This window comes from Haliaeetus albicilla, chromosome 5 (genome assembly GCF_947461875.1).
Source record: "Haliaeetus albicilla chromosome 5, bHalAlb1.1, whole genome shotgun sequence".
NCBI classification, from domain to species: Eukaryota; Metazoa; Chordata; class Aves; order Accipitriformes; family Accipitridae; genus Haliaeetus; species Haliaeetus albicilla.
This window is the reverse complement of record NC_091487.1, coordinates 50,193,500-50,212,549: the sequence shown is the minus strand read 5'-3', so window position 1 is coordinate 50,212,549 and position 19,050 is coordinate 50,193,500. Positions and strand designations below refer to the sequence as shown.

General features: G+C 39.4%; 2 protein-coding genes across 4 annotated transcripts in view; one reads left to right on the top strand and one right to left on the bottom strand.

Annotated features, from left to right (window-relative positions):
• Nucleotides 1-376: 376 nt before the first annotated feature.
• On the bottom strand, nucleotides 377-17,345 carry APIP (APAF1 interacting protein). Of its 2 annotated transcripts, XM_069784714.1 has the most exons (9): nucleotides 17,207-17,345; nucleotides 11,359-11,459; nucleotides 8,367-8,415; nucleotides 7,894-7,991; nucleotides 6,938-7,055; nucleotides 5,682-5,817; nucleotides 3,002-3,169; nucleotides 2,327-2,446; nucleotides 377-1,100 (listed from the first exon to the last, which is right to left on the bottom strand). In XM_069784714.1, the coding sequence occupies exons 4-8, from the start codon at nucleotides 7,960-7,962 to the stop codon at nucleotides 2,347-2,349; spliced, it is 591 nt and encodes a 196-aa protein (XP_069640815.1). In that variant the 5' UTR covers nucleotides 7,963-7,991; nucleotides 8,367-8,415; nucleotides 11,359-11,459; nucleotides 17,207-17,345; the 3' UTR covers nucleotides 377-1,100; nucleotides 2,327-2,346. The 2 variants fall into 2 exon arrangements, with proteins under 2 accessions (XP_069640815.1, XP_069640814.1); XM_069784713.1 differs by lacking the exons at nucleotides 7,894-7,991; nucleotides 17,207-17,345 and adding an exon at nucleotides 16,946-17,109.
• PDHX (pyruvate dehydrogenase complex component X) overlaps nucleotides 17,043-19,050 on the top strand; it is a 68,571-nt gene continuing 66,563 nt past the window's right edge. Inside the window, exons 1-2 of one of the 2 annotated variants that reach the window (XM_069784709.1) lie at nucleotides 17,043-17,171; nucleotides 17,434-17,621. In XM_069784709.1, coding sequence (XP_069640810.1) covers nucleotides 17,480-17,621 — 142 coding nt within the window. In that variant the 5' untranslated portion in view covers nucleotides 17,043-17,171; nucleotides 17,434-17,479. Of the gene's footprint in view, nucleotides 17,178-17,433; nucleotides 17,622-19,050 lie in introns of both variants that reach the window. The other variant, XM_069784711.1, reaches the window with a different exon arrangement.

The window sequence follows — 19,050 nt, the reverse complement described above, 5'->3', positions numbered from 1 at the left end:
ATCTCATCTTTTGCCCCAGCTCTGGTGCTCTTTGGACCCACCTCTGAGTTGATTCAATGTTATACCAGTGGCTTATTAGGAAACAATATAATAATTTTCTTCCCCCCACTCCCACAGTAGTTTTCTCTTAGGCTGAAGAGTTAATTCTCCTTGTGGAAGCTCAAAAAAGTGCCAGAGATGATGCAAGGGGAAGCAGTGGGAATGCATGGCCCCTAGCAGAAAACAAGGTCAATTGGTGCTTACCCTGTCTCAATTCACCCTTGGGACTAGAGTCTCAATAATCAATCAGAAAATTGGTCAATCAAAGCTTAGACTGATGCCACTGGGGGGCCATCCCAGGAGATTTTGAAAGAAGACACTAAGATACATACATAAATATGTGAGACTATATTTTAATGAGCAGTTTGATTAAATCTACCTTACGCTGGCTAATCATAGGTCATAAAAAGCTATTTTAAAGTTGTAATAAAATCTTACTGAAAGTGAATGAATTTAAAGAGCTAAAAACCAGACAAGACCCAGAGCAGTCTCTCAGTAACAACTTCCAATTGTACGCTATAAAATTATGAGTTTCCTACTCATTATAGTGACAATTAGGAAAATTTAAAAACACACAGGCTACAGGCTTAATTTTAAAAAAAACCCCTATTAACACAGCATGAAAGAATCTAGTTAAGGGGTCGTCCTCACTTTTTTTCCCCAAGAATAAAGGCTACTGTAACTTTTGGAAATGGAGATCTAGAACAAGTTAAATGATGTAGCAGTAGAGCAGGATCAACAAATGCAGGTTGTTGAAATATGAATTTTTAGAGCATACAAACAAAATGTCACATTAGTTCTCCATAGCTTTTCGCAAAATCTTTTTTTTGCACTGAATTTTCATTCCTCCTACTGTAACTTTTGACAGGATTCATAAGTAGCAATGACTGTTCAGTGTTTTGTTTGTCTGTTTGTTTGTTTTAACTCTCCTTTTCTTCTTAGACGTGTTTAACAGTCAAAACTGACTGCTAACATCTCTCAATCAGCTGAGTGTAACAGCACCCCCTTCTGGTTTTAGCAGTTTAAGGTGGAATCTGGAACTCCCATTATCATGTAAAAACCTGTAAAGGAGAAACAAGGCAAAAGTGAAAATATTCTAAAACTAGGTATTTAGTCATAAGAAATAGGCAAACTAATATTAATGCCACTACGTTAGCCCAACCTATTCAATTGCAGGGGCTGAGGAATAATTTTAGAATGGTTCTCGTGGGCCATGAGGTAGCTCTGTGCAGGTGTGGTAGCCAGCACGTCTTCATCACTGTATGTGGTGGCAGCACTCCAAAAACCTGTTCATGCAGGGACTCACTTGACAGCAAGCCTCCTGTCCCACTGCTACCTTCTCTAGTGTGGGCATCAAGGCTCGTGATCCAAGTACCTGTCTGTTCTGGGCTCATGCTGCCTGAGCAGCCACTTGTCATCTCTTCTGAGGCAAACATAGTGGGTGGAGAGGACTATCTCATGGGCCAACTCTGTGCAACAAGTTAGCCTACCCTGTTTAATTAGACCACCACTTTGGCCTAGCAACAACTTTATAATCTCAGTACTGGTATCTTTAAAATTGCTTAGATTTTCAGGCAGAAGTGTCCCTGACTCTGAAACATTATGCTACCACTGTGTTTTGCCACACTGAGCTGTATATTGCTTACATGAGGATTGTTTCAGGGATCCTTCATGTAAAGTACTGCCTGATCATATTATCTATGTGCTTTTTACTTTAAAATATTTGTTACGAAAACTTTCAAAACATTGATCATTGCTGCATTAGAAAACAGAAAGTCATGGTAATTTGCTGTATGAGGTAAACAGGTGACACTAATCAATGAAACTTAATCAAATTGCAACCAGCCGTTTCTGCTGAAGGAAAAAAAACCCAACGCACCATATAAGTAATACCACTGACATGGACTGAAATCAAACCTGATCCTGCAAGCTGAAGAACAAAAGTGGGTGTTCAGGCATCTCTGTATAGATTAGCTTACTAGGCTGGGGTCTTTTTTCTCCATTGGCTTTTTTTGCTAATGCTTGATACGATTTAGTTTTAAAAGGAAATTGCACTCCATGCTGTACGTTGGTGCTAAAATATGCACATACTTAACTATTAATACATATCTTTTTGTTGCATTTTGTTGTTAAGGAGCATTATTTCAGGCATAGATACAACTGCAGTGGTAACGGAGTGGGGGAGATGTCCATTACTTAAGTTTCCCAGTGGGAAAGCAGACTGAAGTGATGGTGTCATCTGTAGTCTCTCCCTCCAAACAGATCATCTCTACAGATAAATTCATACCTGAATACGAATGTTGTCATTTACAAGATCCCGTTTTCTCCTCCTGGATGTTTTGAAGGATCTAGCCCATGTTGCTTCATCTGCACGGCGATATCAAACAAGTAATCGTAACACTCACACCTAAAATTAAAAAAGTGAAATGTAAAGTAAGGCTCAAGTATTACCTCTCACCATGTTTTATGGAAATGAATAGTTTTCCTCCCTGAGATTTACGTCACCAATGCAATGGTCTGACTGGACATCTCTATTATAATTTATTTCCATTACTGTGGTATGGAAAGTGCCCGGCATTTTTGCTACATGATCCTAATTTCCTGCATTTCCCTCAGCAAATGAAGAAGTAAATTGCAAAAATGGGACTAGGGAAGACTACAGAAACAGTATTGGCAGGTGTCATATAAAAGCAGAGATTGCCTGCAGGTTTCACGTGAGGAGGAACTTGTCCATATGAAAGGAAAACATTGGCAACCCTATCAGCCAGCAGTGATATGAAAGGAAAACCAAGCAGTGGGAATCATGGATGAACCCACTCCCAAAAGCTCCCTATACTTTCAGCAAGGCCGGAACTTAATTTTCTGAATCACTGTCCATGGGTTGGAAATACACATGACATTAAGGTCATTATGATTTTGAGGTATAATAGCAAAAGATACCATATTCCTAAATTGTACTCACATCGTTTTGGCTTTTTCCCATGTTTCTCCCCATACATAAACTCCATGACGTCTGACCAATACAGCACAAGTGTCTGGGTATTTTTCCAGTGCACGTGCCATTCTTTCCTTGAGATCCTTCTCTTCTGGTGTATTCTCAATAATGGGAACCACTAGTGTATCATCATATCTAAAAGAAAAATGAATGTATTTATAAAAACACTCTGTTTGGATGTATTAAGCTTTTCCCTAAGAAAGAGACTGTGTAAAGTGGTTAACAAATTCTCAACACTAGTGATTTTATGCCCTTCTCTTGTGAGTCACACTATAACATAAGAACTGTCAGAACATCTCTCGCTCCCAAACATATGCTATGCTGGCAATACCTGAGCTACACTTGAGGCACAAAAAGAAAATAACACTTTAATATGTTAGGTGTAGCTGTTTGTTCACGTATCACTTTGTAGTTGGGTCCCTTTACAACTTTTTCAGACTCTCTTCATCCTGTATTGGCATCACCTACAAGCTTTATCTCAGATAAAATTATTTAAAAGAATCACATCATGAAGAAGGAAATGAAGCTGTTTGCTGGAGAGCAGAAAAAAATTAATTTAGGTAGTCCAAAAAGCCCCTGGAAATAAGATTGTCCTGCTAAGGCATATAAATAGAAAGTAGAGTCAACACATGAAAAATAAATTCTCTGTGATGGAGTCATTGGTGGGCTACACGCGATCTTAAGAGAGCCTTAGAACCCCAGTTCCAAAGACAAGATGATGCATGTTACTCAGTGGAACTTGCCTAAGAGTTTCTTCTGAAGGAGGACTGGGATATTTGGCATTGTTTGAACCTTAATTAACACTGGCAGAAACTTGTTTAAATAGTTTTAATAAGTCCCCAGTTCAGGTTCAGATTTATCATTGAGATCACATAGACATTTCATGACTGGATGCTAGTAGTACTTACTTTTATAAAACACAGACAGAAAGCAATCGTAAAAATAATACAGCTTGTACTTCAAATCAGATATTCAGAAAATTAAAAAAGTCTCACCTCTTACAGTTTTCAATACTGATGCCTTCCCCAGGAAGTCCATAAAAATAGCGAATGAGGAAAATTAAGTGGGCTTTGTAGGTTTACTTTGACTCTTACATGTTCTGATTGTTAAAATTAGATTTGGAGTGTTCACTACTAGTGAGGCCAAATGAGCTAAGGGATTAGTTTCCTAGGTTCTGCTTTCTACTTGCACGTGAGTTTGGAAGCAGGTATAAATACCGTAACTGTTTCCTAATCATAACCATAAGCTTTTTATCAAGAACTAATATCTATAACACCCCAAGAAGACTCTAAATGAATTAAATACTTGATATCTCTTTAGTTTTATTGAAATATAAGCAGCCTACATTTAGCCAAACCTTCATATAAAATATCTTGGGACAGTCTGAGACTTTCAAAGCTATTTACCACAGATGTAGTTCTCTCTTTCCTGGATAGCTTCCAAAAAAGGCTTATGTCATTAGAAACAATATATTGTCAATACCTTTATTGAAAGATCCCATTCTGTACTATAGATTTTCTTTTCAATTCAATGGAGAGCTTTGTGTGAGGCAACACAGTGGAATCAGTCTAGCGTGGATGAATATGTACTTAGGAAGCATGTAATCTGGAGCTTTGATTTCTTCAGTTTTTCTGGTAAATTAACAGGATGACACGGGACAATTCGGAGATATGGAACCCAGTAAATACAATGTCTCCTGACTAACATTTAGGAGTGTTTGAGAATTCAAAATGCATATCCAAAAAAGAAAATTGTTGTGGATTTTTTTAAACCCAGTGTTGTTAGACAATTCAATATAAGGGGTGTCTTTTGCCACATTAAAAATACAAATGCTAATACTGACAAGAAGGTAAAGCTGGCAAGTCAACCAAAATGAATAAAATATGCCCGGGCGTAAAATCACATGCCAGACATATGGCTTGCTCCCTTGCCAAAGGGCAATAGTTAGTTACAAAAATTAACATCAAAAAGTGGAAAGAATTTCACATTTCAATTTTTCATCTAATTGTCACATATTATATAAATGTTGTTTGCGGATCCCAATTCAACACTCTGTGGGTGGAGTCCTCAAAACAAGCCTTCACACATAATTTGGAATAACTCAGCACTTACCTCAGAGCTTATCCTTGAAAAGTAGTAACATTATCTTTAATGAGCTGTTTATTCTGTATTTTCTTTCAAAGCCTTTCAAGTAAAATCTGAAATCCTCTAACTCTCTTAACATGCCCTAAACTAGCACAGGCAGTGATATGTGAAGTCCACCCAAATGTAGTTTGTATGTTATCAATCCAACCTAATGTTGGTTGGCTCCAGTTTCAGTTTAACATTGTGTAGATGTGTTAACATCTCTGTTCTTGAGATATTTGTCAGGACATAGCTCTTTATTTGGTTTATTTCTGTAGCTCAACAGACCATAGTAGCCTTGACGTTACAAGATTTTATCTCGGATCTCTTCCATAAGCTTGACACTTTCTTACAGAAAGCCAATGACTGATTTATTCCAGATGTCTTTTTACTTCTTATTCCTAGTACTTTATATTGCACACTTTAACACACATAACTCAAATAACTTTTCATCTATTTATATTGCTGAAAACAAATGATCAAATAGCATGCCTCTTTTCTTTATATAAATATAGAGAAGTACCGGTAAGAGCCTCCTGAAGTACACTTCTGGATTCCTTTTATCATCTCCTGATGGGTAATGCTGAACTCACTCCCTGGGTAAAGAAGGGTAGCCATAACAGCAGCCTTGGAATGAGTATGGATCACTGCGCCTGCCCCTAAGAACAGAAAGAGTAAAAAAAACACCAGTATTTTCAGAATTAATTTTAAAATGTGTCTATTAAGAAAACTGTATTCACATACTTGATTCATTTCCTTTGGCTAGGCATCTAGGCAAATGGTCATCTACTGTATTAGAGGAAAAAATACGCAGCAACCTAAATAAAGGTATGAGATAATTACTCATCTATGAATGATAATTATGGATTGTCTTAGGACACTAGTGTTAACTTGTAGTTAGTGACAAATTCCAGGAGAGAAACTACTTGCACAAATTCAAGGAGAAACAGTACTTGTACATTGCTTCACATGCTGCAATGACTGAAACAGTCTATTAATTTTATCAGAGTTCTGAGATTCTAAAGAATTCCCAGACTTACTTGTGAGATGAAAGTTTAAAGACTTTTACTTTCTTTTTATGCTAGTACTATTCTTCAATTACCCACTGATTCTCTGAAAAAATATTTATCGTTATTGTTTCATGATGGAAAGATAGACAATAATCAGGTAATTATTGGTAGACAATAATTATAATTTACTTATAAAGTTGCAATGTAAACAAAAGTATGAAATTAGTTTTCCTCATGTGCACATGTAAGTTTCTTGTGCAGGAAGATCAGAAGAGACTCCCTAAATTCTTTCTAAAGTAACAGATGTAAATACCACAAAACAGCAAAAGCTCTCTATTACTGTCCACCTACAAAAGAAAATTTTCATACTTTTTTCACCTATCCGTAACTTAGAACCTTTGATCAAAGCCAATGGTTGTAAAAGGATCTAAACCATAGCTGCTGAATAGGCAAAACTACTGGCATAAAACTGCTATAAATCCCCCAGCTCCTTCTGCAACCTACTAACATACCACACTAAAAATTAGTGCCGAGAAGATGATCACAGGTATAGCTACATGAGAAGATTAAAATGTGAATGACGCTCACAGGATGTTTCCACGGATTACCACCATTGTACGTATTCCTTTGCAAATCAATTTATTTTATAGTTTCATATTTATTTCACTGTAACTTCCATGTATAAAGAATATAGTACTGAATATCAATTTTGTGGATGTATATATACAGTGCTTCAGTCATCACTGAGCTAAAAACATTTGCTATGCACCTCTCATAGTGTAGGCATTCATAAAAAGAGGTGTACACTGGCTCTTCTTTAGTTTCTTCTGTGGTGGAGGACCACTGATGTCCTGTTCATTCATGTCACAAACAAACATATCTTCTGGCTGTAAGAAAGAAGAAATTATTTTGACCTCTGATGATCAGAATAGTTTTGTTTTCCTTCTTGGGAGACAAATATATACACACCATATATTTAATACTGAATGTGATTTTAACTTCGTAAAAGTGCTGTAACGCACCATGTTTATTCTAGCTTCTAATACTATTAACTCACATTGTGTAATGTGAATTAATATTAGGTACTCTTTTTATTCAGACTGCTGCCAATCAGATATTCGTAAAACTAAAATTTTCTCAGAAAGCAGACAGCCTGCATCTAAATAACAGACAATAGATCACAAAGAAAAGTAGTAACTGATTCAAAAAAAGAAATGTAGATGTACTTTTCCTTCTCCCCTTAAAGAACCAACAAAGGACATGAATTAAACCTAAATATATTTAACTTGTAGAACTATTTTTTAAACATTGCTTTTAGTAGATTTACATGAATGTTACCTTTGCATCAATCAGCTACTCATAATAGTACAAAGAATTGTTCAGGGCAGCAATAAAACTTTCTTCTTTAATGTTATTTTAAAAATCAGCAGAAAATACAGTTGCAAGAGATTTCTTTACTCACTGTGCCCAATCCACTGCTACTGCTAGCAAAGAACAGACCATCACCGTCTTGTCGTGTTATGCCTTTGCCTGCCTTACTTGCTAACACCCCCAGCGAGCACTGCTGCAAAACCCCAAGTTTCTATCAGTGAAGAGAATCCTTTCACTTGTCATTGTATTTACCCTCGGATCTGTAAGACAACAAATCCTTTCCACATATTCTATTCCGGGGGAGATCCTGCTGTCATAAAATAGTTCTCATTTACCATTCTCCCCTCCACTTACTTTTTCGGGTTTTTTTTTTTTGGAAAGGAGACAGGCAGACAAGGTCACCTTTTTATGGGGAGAGCCCATCTATTTACTGAGAATATCAAGACAAAGATCTGTAATAAATAGAGATGAGGTGTTAATGCTTAATTACAGATGTGCCAGAGTAACTTGAAACTGTAGCCAAACACCTATAAAGCCATTCAAGCTTGACAAAGGATAAAACTGGACTTGAGTAATGTTTGAATCTCCCAGTCTTCTGTGTTAATTTAAAGCAAAGAGATCATCAAGACTAACCTACACTGGCCACTGAAACACATGTCAGCTTGCTGTGCTAGTGGAGTACTGGGTAAAACCCTCAGTTGTTTTAATAAAGCAGTCAGTAAGTATAACAAGTTTCTAACTTTACATGAAGAAAAATGAAACTCTAAGCAAAGGTACCTTCATCCATCTCAAGATGAGCTGTGAGGTAAAAATACAGTTCAACGTACCTGTATTCTTTCCTTTTGGACTCCTGATGGAGCGATGTAGATCTCATTCCTATGAAAAGTTACAGACAAGGAAAATCAATAAACACAGGGTTGTTCAACTGCACGGGCATTAGAGTTCTTGACCTACTGAAAATGCAGTAGCAAATCTAGCCCCTCATAATTTAATAGGTTGACATGTAGATGGTTTTCAAAATAGAACCGAACCATAGCAGGGCATACGAAATCTTTTAACTTGCAGGGGTACAAAACCATGCTTTCAACTTGACAAGAGATCTGAAGCACACGTAGGAAGTGCAGCCTTATTTTTCCGACAAAGAAAAACACACAGCCTCCCCCTGCAATAATTCCAAACTCAAATCCCCAGAATTCAGAATAAAAATGGAACGACAGAAATTGCAAGCAGATACCGATCTATAACAAAACAGGTGACAAAACTATTACTTAAAAAACCACAGACTACCTATAAACAGTATTATCTGAAGTATTCTACAATGCAAATACTTTTGGGTTTTGTTATAACTGTGTAGTTTAGGTTTTTAATACATTTATATATTTATTTGTATCGACAAAAAGATAACACTAATGCAATGCAATTAAATGACTGAAATTCAAGTAGAAGCGCATCACTTCTTGCAAGGTTTACATGAACAATGACTATAAAAAATTTAACATTAAAATTATTTTAAGGTGGTATCTGAAATATTTTCAATAATAGCAAAAAACCCCCCAGATTATCTCTCTCACTTGTAATCACGACTCGGTTTCAACAGTAACATACTAAATTCAGGAGCAGAGAGACATCTAGTGAATAATTAGTCAAGTTACAGACACATTTCCTAAGGACCACAAGATGTTTTTTATTTCTGGACAAGAGCACTCAGAAGAGCAATGAAGCTGGTGAAGGGTCCAGAGCACAAGTCTTATGAGGAGCGGCTGAGGGAGCTGGGGCTGTTTAGTCTGGAGAAAAGGAGACTGAGGGGAGACCTTATCGCTCTCTACAGCTACCTGAAAGGAGGTTGTGGTGAGGTGGGTGCTGGTCTCTTCTACCAAGTAACTAGTGATAGGACAAGAAGAAATGGCCTCAAGTTGCACCAGGGGAGGTTTAGATTGGATATTAGAAAAAAATTCTTTACTGAAAGGGTTGTCAGACATTGGAACAGGTTGCCCAGGGAAGTGGTGGAGTCACCATGTACTAGATGATCCTAAGGGTCTTTTCCAACCTAAATGATTCTATGATTCTAATTCTTCCAAAAATACAACTCTTAAGATGACGTACTCTTCACAGTGGTAAAACAGCTGTGAAACACATCAAAATGTGGCTTTATCATATTTGTAATTTTTAACATTCATGAATTAAGACTGCCAACATTGCATTAATTTAGTCTTAATTCCTTTGCATGAGCAAGATGATTGAAGCGCAACATATAAAGAAATCGAGTGGTAATTCAGTTGCTAATGAAGATGTGCATTTTTTTCTTCTTTTTAAAAAATTCATTACAAAGGGAAAATCTGATTATGAAATACAGCCTTTGAAATACAGGACACCTGGCAAAGAATTCTAGATCCATTTTTAATATGCTATCCCACGTCCAAATTGGCATTTTTATTCCGAGTAGTTGATATGAATTGCACAGTGAGTAATACTGATTAGGATTAGCTGGTAAAACCAGTTGTTAGAATTTCAGTCAAATTTCAATTGTTCTTTCACTATTTCCTATGTAACAATTTTATGGTAGTCTCACCTCTGCCTTATAGCTATTCATTTTGAAACATACCTACTGTTATGGTAGGTATGAAACTACAGCCATGTAGATTACTGTTCCTAGACCATGCAAGATATTGGTACCAACTCAAGTTTGTATTTTGGTGTAGTCTGAGCAACCAAGTTATAGAACTGCTGAGGAAAACTGTACTACTATGTTAGTGTATTCTCTGTTGACATGATTTGTCTTGCCACAACCAACATGAATTGCACTGAAATGACAAAGAAAATAGGCTACATTTAGCTACTGATAAGAAATCAGTGCTAGAAAGATCTTTCCATAGATGAAAAACTTTAAAACCAAGAATTAACTCTCTTATCATTCCTCTCATTATTATTACTGCTACTGCTTTGCCTGCAAAATCAAGAAGGGAAGTGGAATGATCTGCACAAAGCCACAAATATTAGCATTTAGAGCCTTTACTTCATATATGTATATATATCTCATATATTTGAATAGCAATGGCTCTTCTTGTCTGCGTGGAAGTGTACGTCAGAAAAATGGGAGGTCAGACACTTTCAAGTTAAGAGTGTCACAACACCCTGTGACTGGGGATAGAATTGCAGGCACTGTGGAAATTATTTTGCAGAATGACTTCTCTTTTTTCAGTGGCCACTGGGAGGAGCTCTGTCTCCATTAAAAGCTTGGAAAGTATGCATAGGGGTAGACGAGCAAATTGTAAAGCAACGTGGTGCTCCTGAGTAGTGGATACACACCAAAAATTGTTTTGCTGTTACCTGTCCTGCTTTAACTGTATGTTAAGAATACCTCCTTAGAATTGTATCAGTAGAACAGTAATTTCCTTCTTAAAGGAAATGTATTGCCTGCAAAATGTCTAGGGTGGGATTCATCTCACCTAACCACAGCCATTTGAAAGCTGTGTGCCTGGTGTAACCCAGTCTGAATTCCATGGTCAATGAAACAAAAAGGGGGAATGCCTTGCTCCTTAAAGACAATTTATCTACCTCAAACAAAGATAGGAAAAGGACAGAAAAAAGTCACTCGGAAGTTGGCTCCTTCCGTGGAAGGGACTGCAGTGATTAATTCAGACTAGCCAACTCCCTTCTATATGGTTAAATTTGGTGTACTGTTCATTTCTCCCTCTACTTCTTGCTCACTCTTGACTTCCAAAGATTTTTCATAGAACTGAAATGCCCTCACCAACTCCTAAATACAGCCACCCCCTCTCCCTCTAAGCATCCCATTCTTTCTCTTCCATCTTTACTTACCCATGTTTCAAGCTGATTCCTCCACCAGTTCCTGTTACCCAGCCTAAACCATAAAACAGTCTACAAAGCTCTGGTATAAGATTTCTTGGATGCAACTTTTCCTAAAAATAAATTGAAGAAATAAATTAAAAAACATCCAAAACATCACAAACCTAATAATTTCAATTCTGAAATTTAAAGTTTAAAGGGTAGTAATTTCATACTATAATACAACAGTCTAATTTATGCTTATGAACCACAGTTGCAAAATGACTGCATGTTTGCACAATGCCCTTTACACTTTGCAGGAGCCATTCACACCTTGAAAAGAACAAACCCCCCAAATAAAATACATGTCTGATTATCCTTCACAGGAAAGGTCTCATTTCAAATTTACTCGAGTGCAGTGGCCCACAGGTATTACATCAGCAAGATTAAGTCCTATGCTATTGCCATAAAAAAAGAAAAGAAAAATAAATGCATCTAACATCCATTTTGAAAAGCTCAACTAATAACTTTTCCCATTGAATCAGTTTTCTTTAGGTTTATTTTGTTTGATTTACAAATTTCAGTAGAACAGACTTGATATTATATATTTTATATATATATTATTTATATTGTATTTCTACGTAGCAGTCAAAAATACCATCGAAAACATAGGCAAATTATTTGATGAATTTCATATTCCTACCTTTTTACAATGTGAGGTTACCTCACATGCAGTTTAGCCAGAAGGCAAACTTTAAGAAGAAAAAGAGTTCTTAAATTTTTCCATATTCCATTGTTCATTACATCAATAAATATATCTGTATCTGTCTATTAACCAAAGGTATCTGTAGTGTCAGAGATTCATTCACAGGTAATCTAAACCAGAATGGCTTTACAGAACAAGCCAAAACTATTTACTGGCCATCTTAAACATTACTCTGCACTGAACATATGAAACTAAGAAAGCTGTACCTAACAGGTAGTGGTCTTTGATAAGCAAGTACTACTTTGGAAAACTAAAAATTTTGAGTGTTGGAATCATTTACATGAGAAATATAACCGGTGTACGCAGAGAAAGCTGTGAGATTCAACTTTAATTCATACTCTGTGCTTGAATTTATGCATTTGCATGTTGTCTTGAGTATTTCTTTGAGCTTATCTGAGAGAACAAAAAGCCAAAGTCTTCCCCATTTACCAGTGTAAAAATAAAAACCATAGGTGCTTTCACAAAGATCCTGATACAACTGAACCCATCAAGGAAGGAATTAAACAGTAGAGAAACAAAGCAGTGATTTTATTTATGGCAATTTATCTCCCTGGGATGGCGTGAGATTTCTACCTACACCACCACAGTAATATAGCTGGTTTTGTTTCTTTATATGGGTGTGTGACAAAAATCAGCAATTAAGCACAACAGATGTGCTCTTTGCATTGTTTTCAACAGAAAAATATATTAGTTTTAGGAAGGCTAAACCCTTAGGTCACCAGTCCCCTGCTACTGCATTAAACTCTCATGTAATTCTTTTTATGTATACATTAAGCCTGATCAGTACTTCAACTTCATTCTAGTGGAGCACCATATTCTTCAATGGCACATGTTTCTGAAGCAATTATCTTTAAAGAACTGGGATTCAGTACAGATGCTATTCCTGCCTGCTCTGATTTTGTTTCTATTATTTACAGTCTCTTTTAATATATTAAAAAATCGCCTGTTTATTCATTTCAAGTGATAGAAACAAGACTCTGACCAGCACTCCTAGAAACTTGTGTAAGAAGTTAAGATTTTTAAAGCACCATAAATGTTCATCAGTTCACATTACCTGAAACAAATAGAACAGCATATACAAGAGTACATGAGGAAAAAGACCCCAGGCCAAATAAGCAAACTCCTACATTTACAGTGCAAATAATCTGAAATCTTCCCCATTGACACAGCTGAAAATGAAACCACTCCTTTCCAGCTCTTTGCCACTGAAAATAGTAATATACATCAAGTATACTCTGACTAACTAAATATTCCTCAAACACTAGTGACTCTGAAATGTACTGTGAATCTGAAAATATTAATGCATGTGTCGTATGTTTACAAATGCAAAACAAGCGCATAGTATGTGTAAATTATGGGTCTGTTTTGTTGTTCTGATTTATTTATACAGAATTAATGGCTGTATATAATTTTTATCTATTCAACTGTCATAAAACTGAGTCCCACAGTATCTTTTTTTGACTCTTATTCAAAATGACATCACTGCCTATTTCTAACCTATGTACTACGCTGATATTTTTCATTTCAAAGAAAAATTATGTCTCTTCTACTTTTGAGGGAATAAGCTTATATTAAACAGGTTTATACGGCTACCATTTATTGAATGTACACAGCCATAAAAAACCCCTAGATTATAACACTCCTACAGTTGTTTCATATTTTCCTTGTTTGATTAATCTAGACATTTACTGCAAAACTCATATTCATGGGAGAACATGAGTGCTTTTCACCACTTTAAATCATAAAAAGAATTAAAAATTCAAATTCAGAAGCTACTTTCATCAAGAACATATGAAAATAAATACAATAAAGGAATTTAGACTATTTTTTTGAAGAATTCCAGGATTATAAATCAATCCTCAGAGTTTAACAGTATTTTTCCAGGATCAGTGGATACTGATTATAAGCATAAAATATCTAAACAAAAATATTACTGTATTTCAGGTTTAAAATTACTGATAATAAAAATGACAGTTCTTTCCATAACTAAAAAAGGGTACTTGCTGTAGTAAGCCCGTGAGTGAACATGTGTAAAACCAGTAGGCAACTCAACAGGATTACTCTTTGTCAAATCTCAGTTAGCACTACTTTAAAATTTGATTTTTAAGTTGAAGTACAGATGCCATTGGCTATCTCTTCCTTCATATCTCCAACTCAGGACCTGGCACACTAGTTTTCTGATACAGCTAACATGAACAATTTAGCTTCTTTGCTGCTGTGCTGCTACCATCTTAGCCTGTTTCTACGTGCTGTTAGGTATGAAGGAAAACTCCACAAATTTCCATGAACTAAAAGAAGTGACTAATTTTTCAATGCATTAATTTATTCTTTTGAAAACAAATTTGCTGGTAAATTTCTAAACAGAAACTGACTGAAAGTATTCACTGAAAATTTAGAATATTTCCAGCAATCAAATCTTTAAAAAAAAAATTATTATTGTATTCTGCAAGACTGTGGTTGCTCAAGGAAAATTAGCTTTTCCCTGTTTTATTCAAATTACTGTACCTAATATGATTTAAAAACCAAACCAAAACAAACCCACTCTCCTAACCCCCCCAAAAAAAGAAAACAATGTGGATCTAATATAATGGAAACCAAAGTGGACACGGGCTACTTGTGGAACAAACACATTTGTAAAGGTTTTGCAGATAATTTTCAAAAGGTATAAAACTGAACTACAATGTGGATATTTTAAGATATTATAGTAAATAAACAGTGTCTGAAATATGTATCTCTTTCACACAGTGCTTAGAAATCATGTATCTTCCTCAGAAATAAGCACACACTGCATAGATGAAATCACACCATTGATATTTCATACTGACAGGTAGTAAATCATGATGAGGTTTCTCTGAATAGCCACGTAGTGATAAGTTTGATGTGGTAAACTAGATTTGTCCTACACTGTATAAATAAAGTGAGACAGGTACCATTAATAAGCTGGTAGATTTTGGTTTAAAATCTGTCTTTAGCATAGAAATGGACCAAATAAACCAAAATAGCAAAAATAATGTCATGATCCTTTAAAAAAGTTTACTTTCTACACCACCTTCAGCACCATACAAGGATTCTACAATGCAAAAGGGAGTTGTTTTAGGTGAGAAAGGAAGAGATAGGAAAGCAATGTGGTGAGGATTCCTACTCTGCTTAAGAGCCTCAGACTGTCAATTTTTACAGCAAGTACAGACCTCCAACTGAAATTGATCATTTATGGTGTGCCTTTTTTATGTTTTTAATTTTCTTTTATTGCAGCAATTAGAACCTTTAGTAGTTTTTTAAAAATTACAAGTGATTAGCTGCTTTACTGCTCAGCTTAGTCATTTATGCCCATGAAAGGACATTTCCAAAAGAAATGTTTGTGCAGCAGCAGGAACCCACATTAGGGGAGGTATTCTGTTAACACCCACAGAATAAACAGGACAAAAGCAAAAAATAAGTAGCACATACCAAAACTGGTAGGCAGGTAGTTACTTAGTGCCAATACCTTTGCTGAAACATTAAGAAAAAAGTGTTGTTGTCACTGTTCTCATCCTCCACCCCATGACTCTAAAGTTGAGGATCCTCGATGGTCTAAAGTAAGACCATAAGACTTAAGCAAAGGGCAACTGGGACTTTGTGAGCCCCCTAAGATTGTCTCCTGGCCCTTAGAATCACAGCAAGCAAAGGCTTTGTTTAACACAGCCCCTCTGAACAGAGACCACTTGCATCTTGTTGCAGTTGCTACAGGGGCCTGTCCATCACAGGAAAATGCTTCCAGTTAGCGCTGGACTTGCAGAACCAGGCGTGGGGAGGCAGTGGTGGCAGCATCAGAGAAGCAGGCATGGATGCAAGACAGCGGCAGCGGTTCTGAGGCAGGAGACAGGGAAGGTGAACTGATGGGAGACGGCAGCCTGGGGCAAGACTGACAAGGTTTGGAAGCTCCTACTTTAACCTCGTCTTTAAAACCTCTAATGACAGTGAGTCACAAACTCCTTAGGCAACAGTCCCAGGTTAGACATATTTTCCTAATTCCTAACCTAAACCTTGCTTGCTGAAACTTAAGCTTGCTATCTCCTACTAAACAGTCATGGACATAAAGAAGACGTTCTTCCCTTTCACCTCCGTGACAACATTCTACATACTAAGACAACTCCATTTGCTCCTCTTTCTTTTTTTGAAGCAGCAGATTCTTTCCCTTTTTCCTGACAGGCCACATTATCTGGCCTGCTGATGATTCTCATCTCCCTGTTGTCAATCCACGCTGTTCTCAATGCGCAGGCTGGTCTCTTGACCAGTTCCACATACCAACAGGACAGGTATTCCAAGCCTCATCCAGGTGATACTCCCATATGCTCTAGCACGTTTTTGCTTCATTTGATGAAGTGCAGCGGAGCCGGCTCATGCTGACGTTGTGATGGCTTACAATAATGAAGTTGTGAAACTACACCCCCCCCCCCCCAAACAATCAAACACAGAAAAAAACCCCAAAAGAAACCTAACCCCCCCGCCCCCCGAGTTAACCATAAATAAATAAATAAATTAAAAGCGCCACAAGTCCTGTAAGTGCAGCCAGGCTGTCAGCTGGCAACATTTTGGGAAGCGCAGTGAATGTCCTAACACCTCCATACTCCCTGCTAACTCGTCACTACGAAGGCTACTAGCTAATTACTCAGGTGACGAGAATCGCCTCAGAACCCTGCACTGGGGGCCCGCAGCAGCGAACCGGGGAACGGCCCTGTCGGCAGGGCCCGGGCACGCCGGCAGGGCCGTTCCCCGGTTCGCTGTCACATCGCGGGCTTGCTTTAAGGGGACGCTGCCGGGAGGACGGCCCTGCGCCCTGCCCCGGGAGCAGGCGCCGCGCAGCCGCTCCGTTACCTGCGCGGCGTCGCGGTCGTTGGCGGCGGCCGCCATTAGCGCCGGTAGCGCGGGGGTCCTTCCTCCCTTCTTCCTTCCTTCCCTCCCGCCTCCGCTCCTGGCGGCGGGGCGCCGGCCCGTAGCGGTAGCCCCGGGGCGGGATGGAGGGACCGGCCTCCCCCTCAGGAGCGGGAGCGGCCGGAGAGGAGATGCGGGCGCACCCCGGGGGCGGGCAGGGTTGAGAGAGGTGCGGGTGCGTCTGTGGTAGGCGTTTGCTCGTACCTGGGGCGATGGAGGCAGTCAGGCCCGAGCAGGCGAGAGGCTGAGCGCCCGCGGCTAGGCTCGCCGCCGTGCCAGGCGCAGGCAGGTGGCCAGCGGCAGGGCGGGGGGCGGTGGTGAAGCCGCTCCTCCGCGCTGAGGCGGCTTGGGCGCGGGGGTGGGGGGGGAGTGTCGGGTTTTTTGGTTGGTTTGGGGGGTTTTTTGGTATTTTTTTTTTTTTTCCTGGTCAGGCAGCGAGAGAGACAGCCCCGGCGCTGGGGAGGGCAGGGAAGCAAGATGGCGGCTTCCCTGTGGCTGAGCTGCGGCGGCAAGGGGGTGGCGAGGCTGCTGCTGCGGGGGCGGCCGGCTCCGGGCGTCGGTGTGTTTTTCCCCGGTGGAGGAGGCTGGAGGCGTCTGCGCGGGGCCCCGCAGCTGCTGGGTGAGTGACGGGCGGGACCCTGCGCCCTTCGTTGTTCGTCGGGTGCCCTGTGCCGTTGGCCTGCCGCAGGTGCGTGCGGAGGAGCTGCGACCCGAAGCGAGGGGTGAGGGCGGGTGGTGCTGGGGGAGGAATGGAGGCTGTGCGAGGTGGTGGGGAGGTGTGAGAGCCTGGTGGGACCAGGGAGGTGTGTGGGGTGGCGAGGCCGAGCCGGGCGGGTGGTGGACCGAGCAGGAGAAGCTCGGCAGCGATGACCGATTGGGAGTTGGATCAGCAGCTGTGGAGGTGGGTTAGTTTGGCGGGGTGCTGCTTGGTTGGGTCTCTGGAGGGACGTTAGGAAGGGTATGGGCTGATGGGAGTGGATTTGGAGAGAGGCAGTGAAGGTCTAGAAAGTGTGATCACTGAGAAAACTGAAGGAATTGCATCTAGAGAGGAGACTACATTGGTGGGAGATTAGGCCTTCAAATATGTAAATACTGTGTTGTGGGTAGAGAAAGAGAAGTGCTTACAATTGGAAATAGTTGAGTGGGTTTTAGGTGTAAGTACAAGTAATTACTGAAAGAGAAAGATTTGGGGTTGGGTTTTTTCCAATGTTTGGAGATTCCACCACTTTTCTGTCATCTTATTATTCTACAAGTAATGTTTCAAGTAGCTGGAGAAGGGCATGGAAGCTATATTTTATGGGTTTTTTTTTGTTTTTTGTTGGTTTTTTTTTTTAAATGGAGAAATGGAGTTTGAATTTATTAATTGTGTGTCCAGCATACATTGCCACATAGAAGTAAACCTGTGAGGTTTTGGCAACAGCCTTTCAAGATACTTTTTCTCTTCTCAGGAGTTTGTTGTGACAGAATTACCAGGCAGATCTTCTCCTTACCTTCCATGTTTTCTCTAAGAGATGTGGGAAGAGTTTTGGATGCTGTCATGGTTTAACCCCGGCTGGCAACTAAGCACTGTGCAGCAACTCGCTCACCTCCTTCACAGTGGTGTGGGGGAGAGAATCAGAAGGGTAAAAGTGAGAAAACTGGTGGGCTGAGATAAAGACAATTTAATAGGGAAAGCAAAAGATGCGCACGCAAGCAAAGCAAACCAAGGAATTCATTCCCCACTTCCCATGGGCAACCAGGTGTTCAGCCATCTCCAGGACAGCAGGGCTTCATCACGCCTAACGGTTACTTGGGAAGACAAATGCTATCACTCTGAACGTGCACCCGTTCCTCCTTCTTACCTAGCTTTACATGCTGAGCATGACGTCCTATGGTCTGGAATATCCGTTTGGTCAGTTGGGGTCATCTGTCCCAACTTCTTGTGCCCCCCTCCCAACTTCTTGTGCCCCCCTCCCAACTTCTTGTGCCCCCCTCCCAACTTCTTGTGCCCCCCTCCCAGCCTCCTCGCTGTTGGGGTGGTGTGAGAAGCAGAAAAGACCTTGGCTCTG

Coding starts and splice junctions, on each gene's coding strand:
- APIP (XM_069784713.1), bottom strand. CDS start 16,981: ATGGCGGCCGCCGCCAACGACCGCGACGCCGCGCAG. Junction 7,056..8,366: donor TCCAAAAGGAAAGAATACAG/GTACGTTGAACT, acceptor TCTTTCTTACAG/CCAGAAGATATGTTTGTTTG. Junction 2,447..3,001: donor TGGGAAAAAGCCAAAACGAT/GTGAGTACAATT, acceptor TTTTAATTTTAG/GTGTGAGTGTTACGATTACT.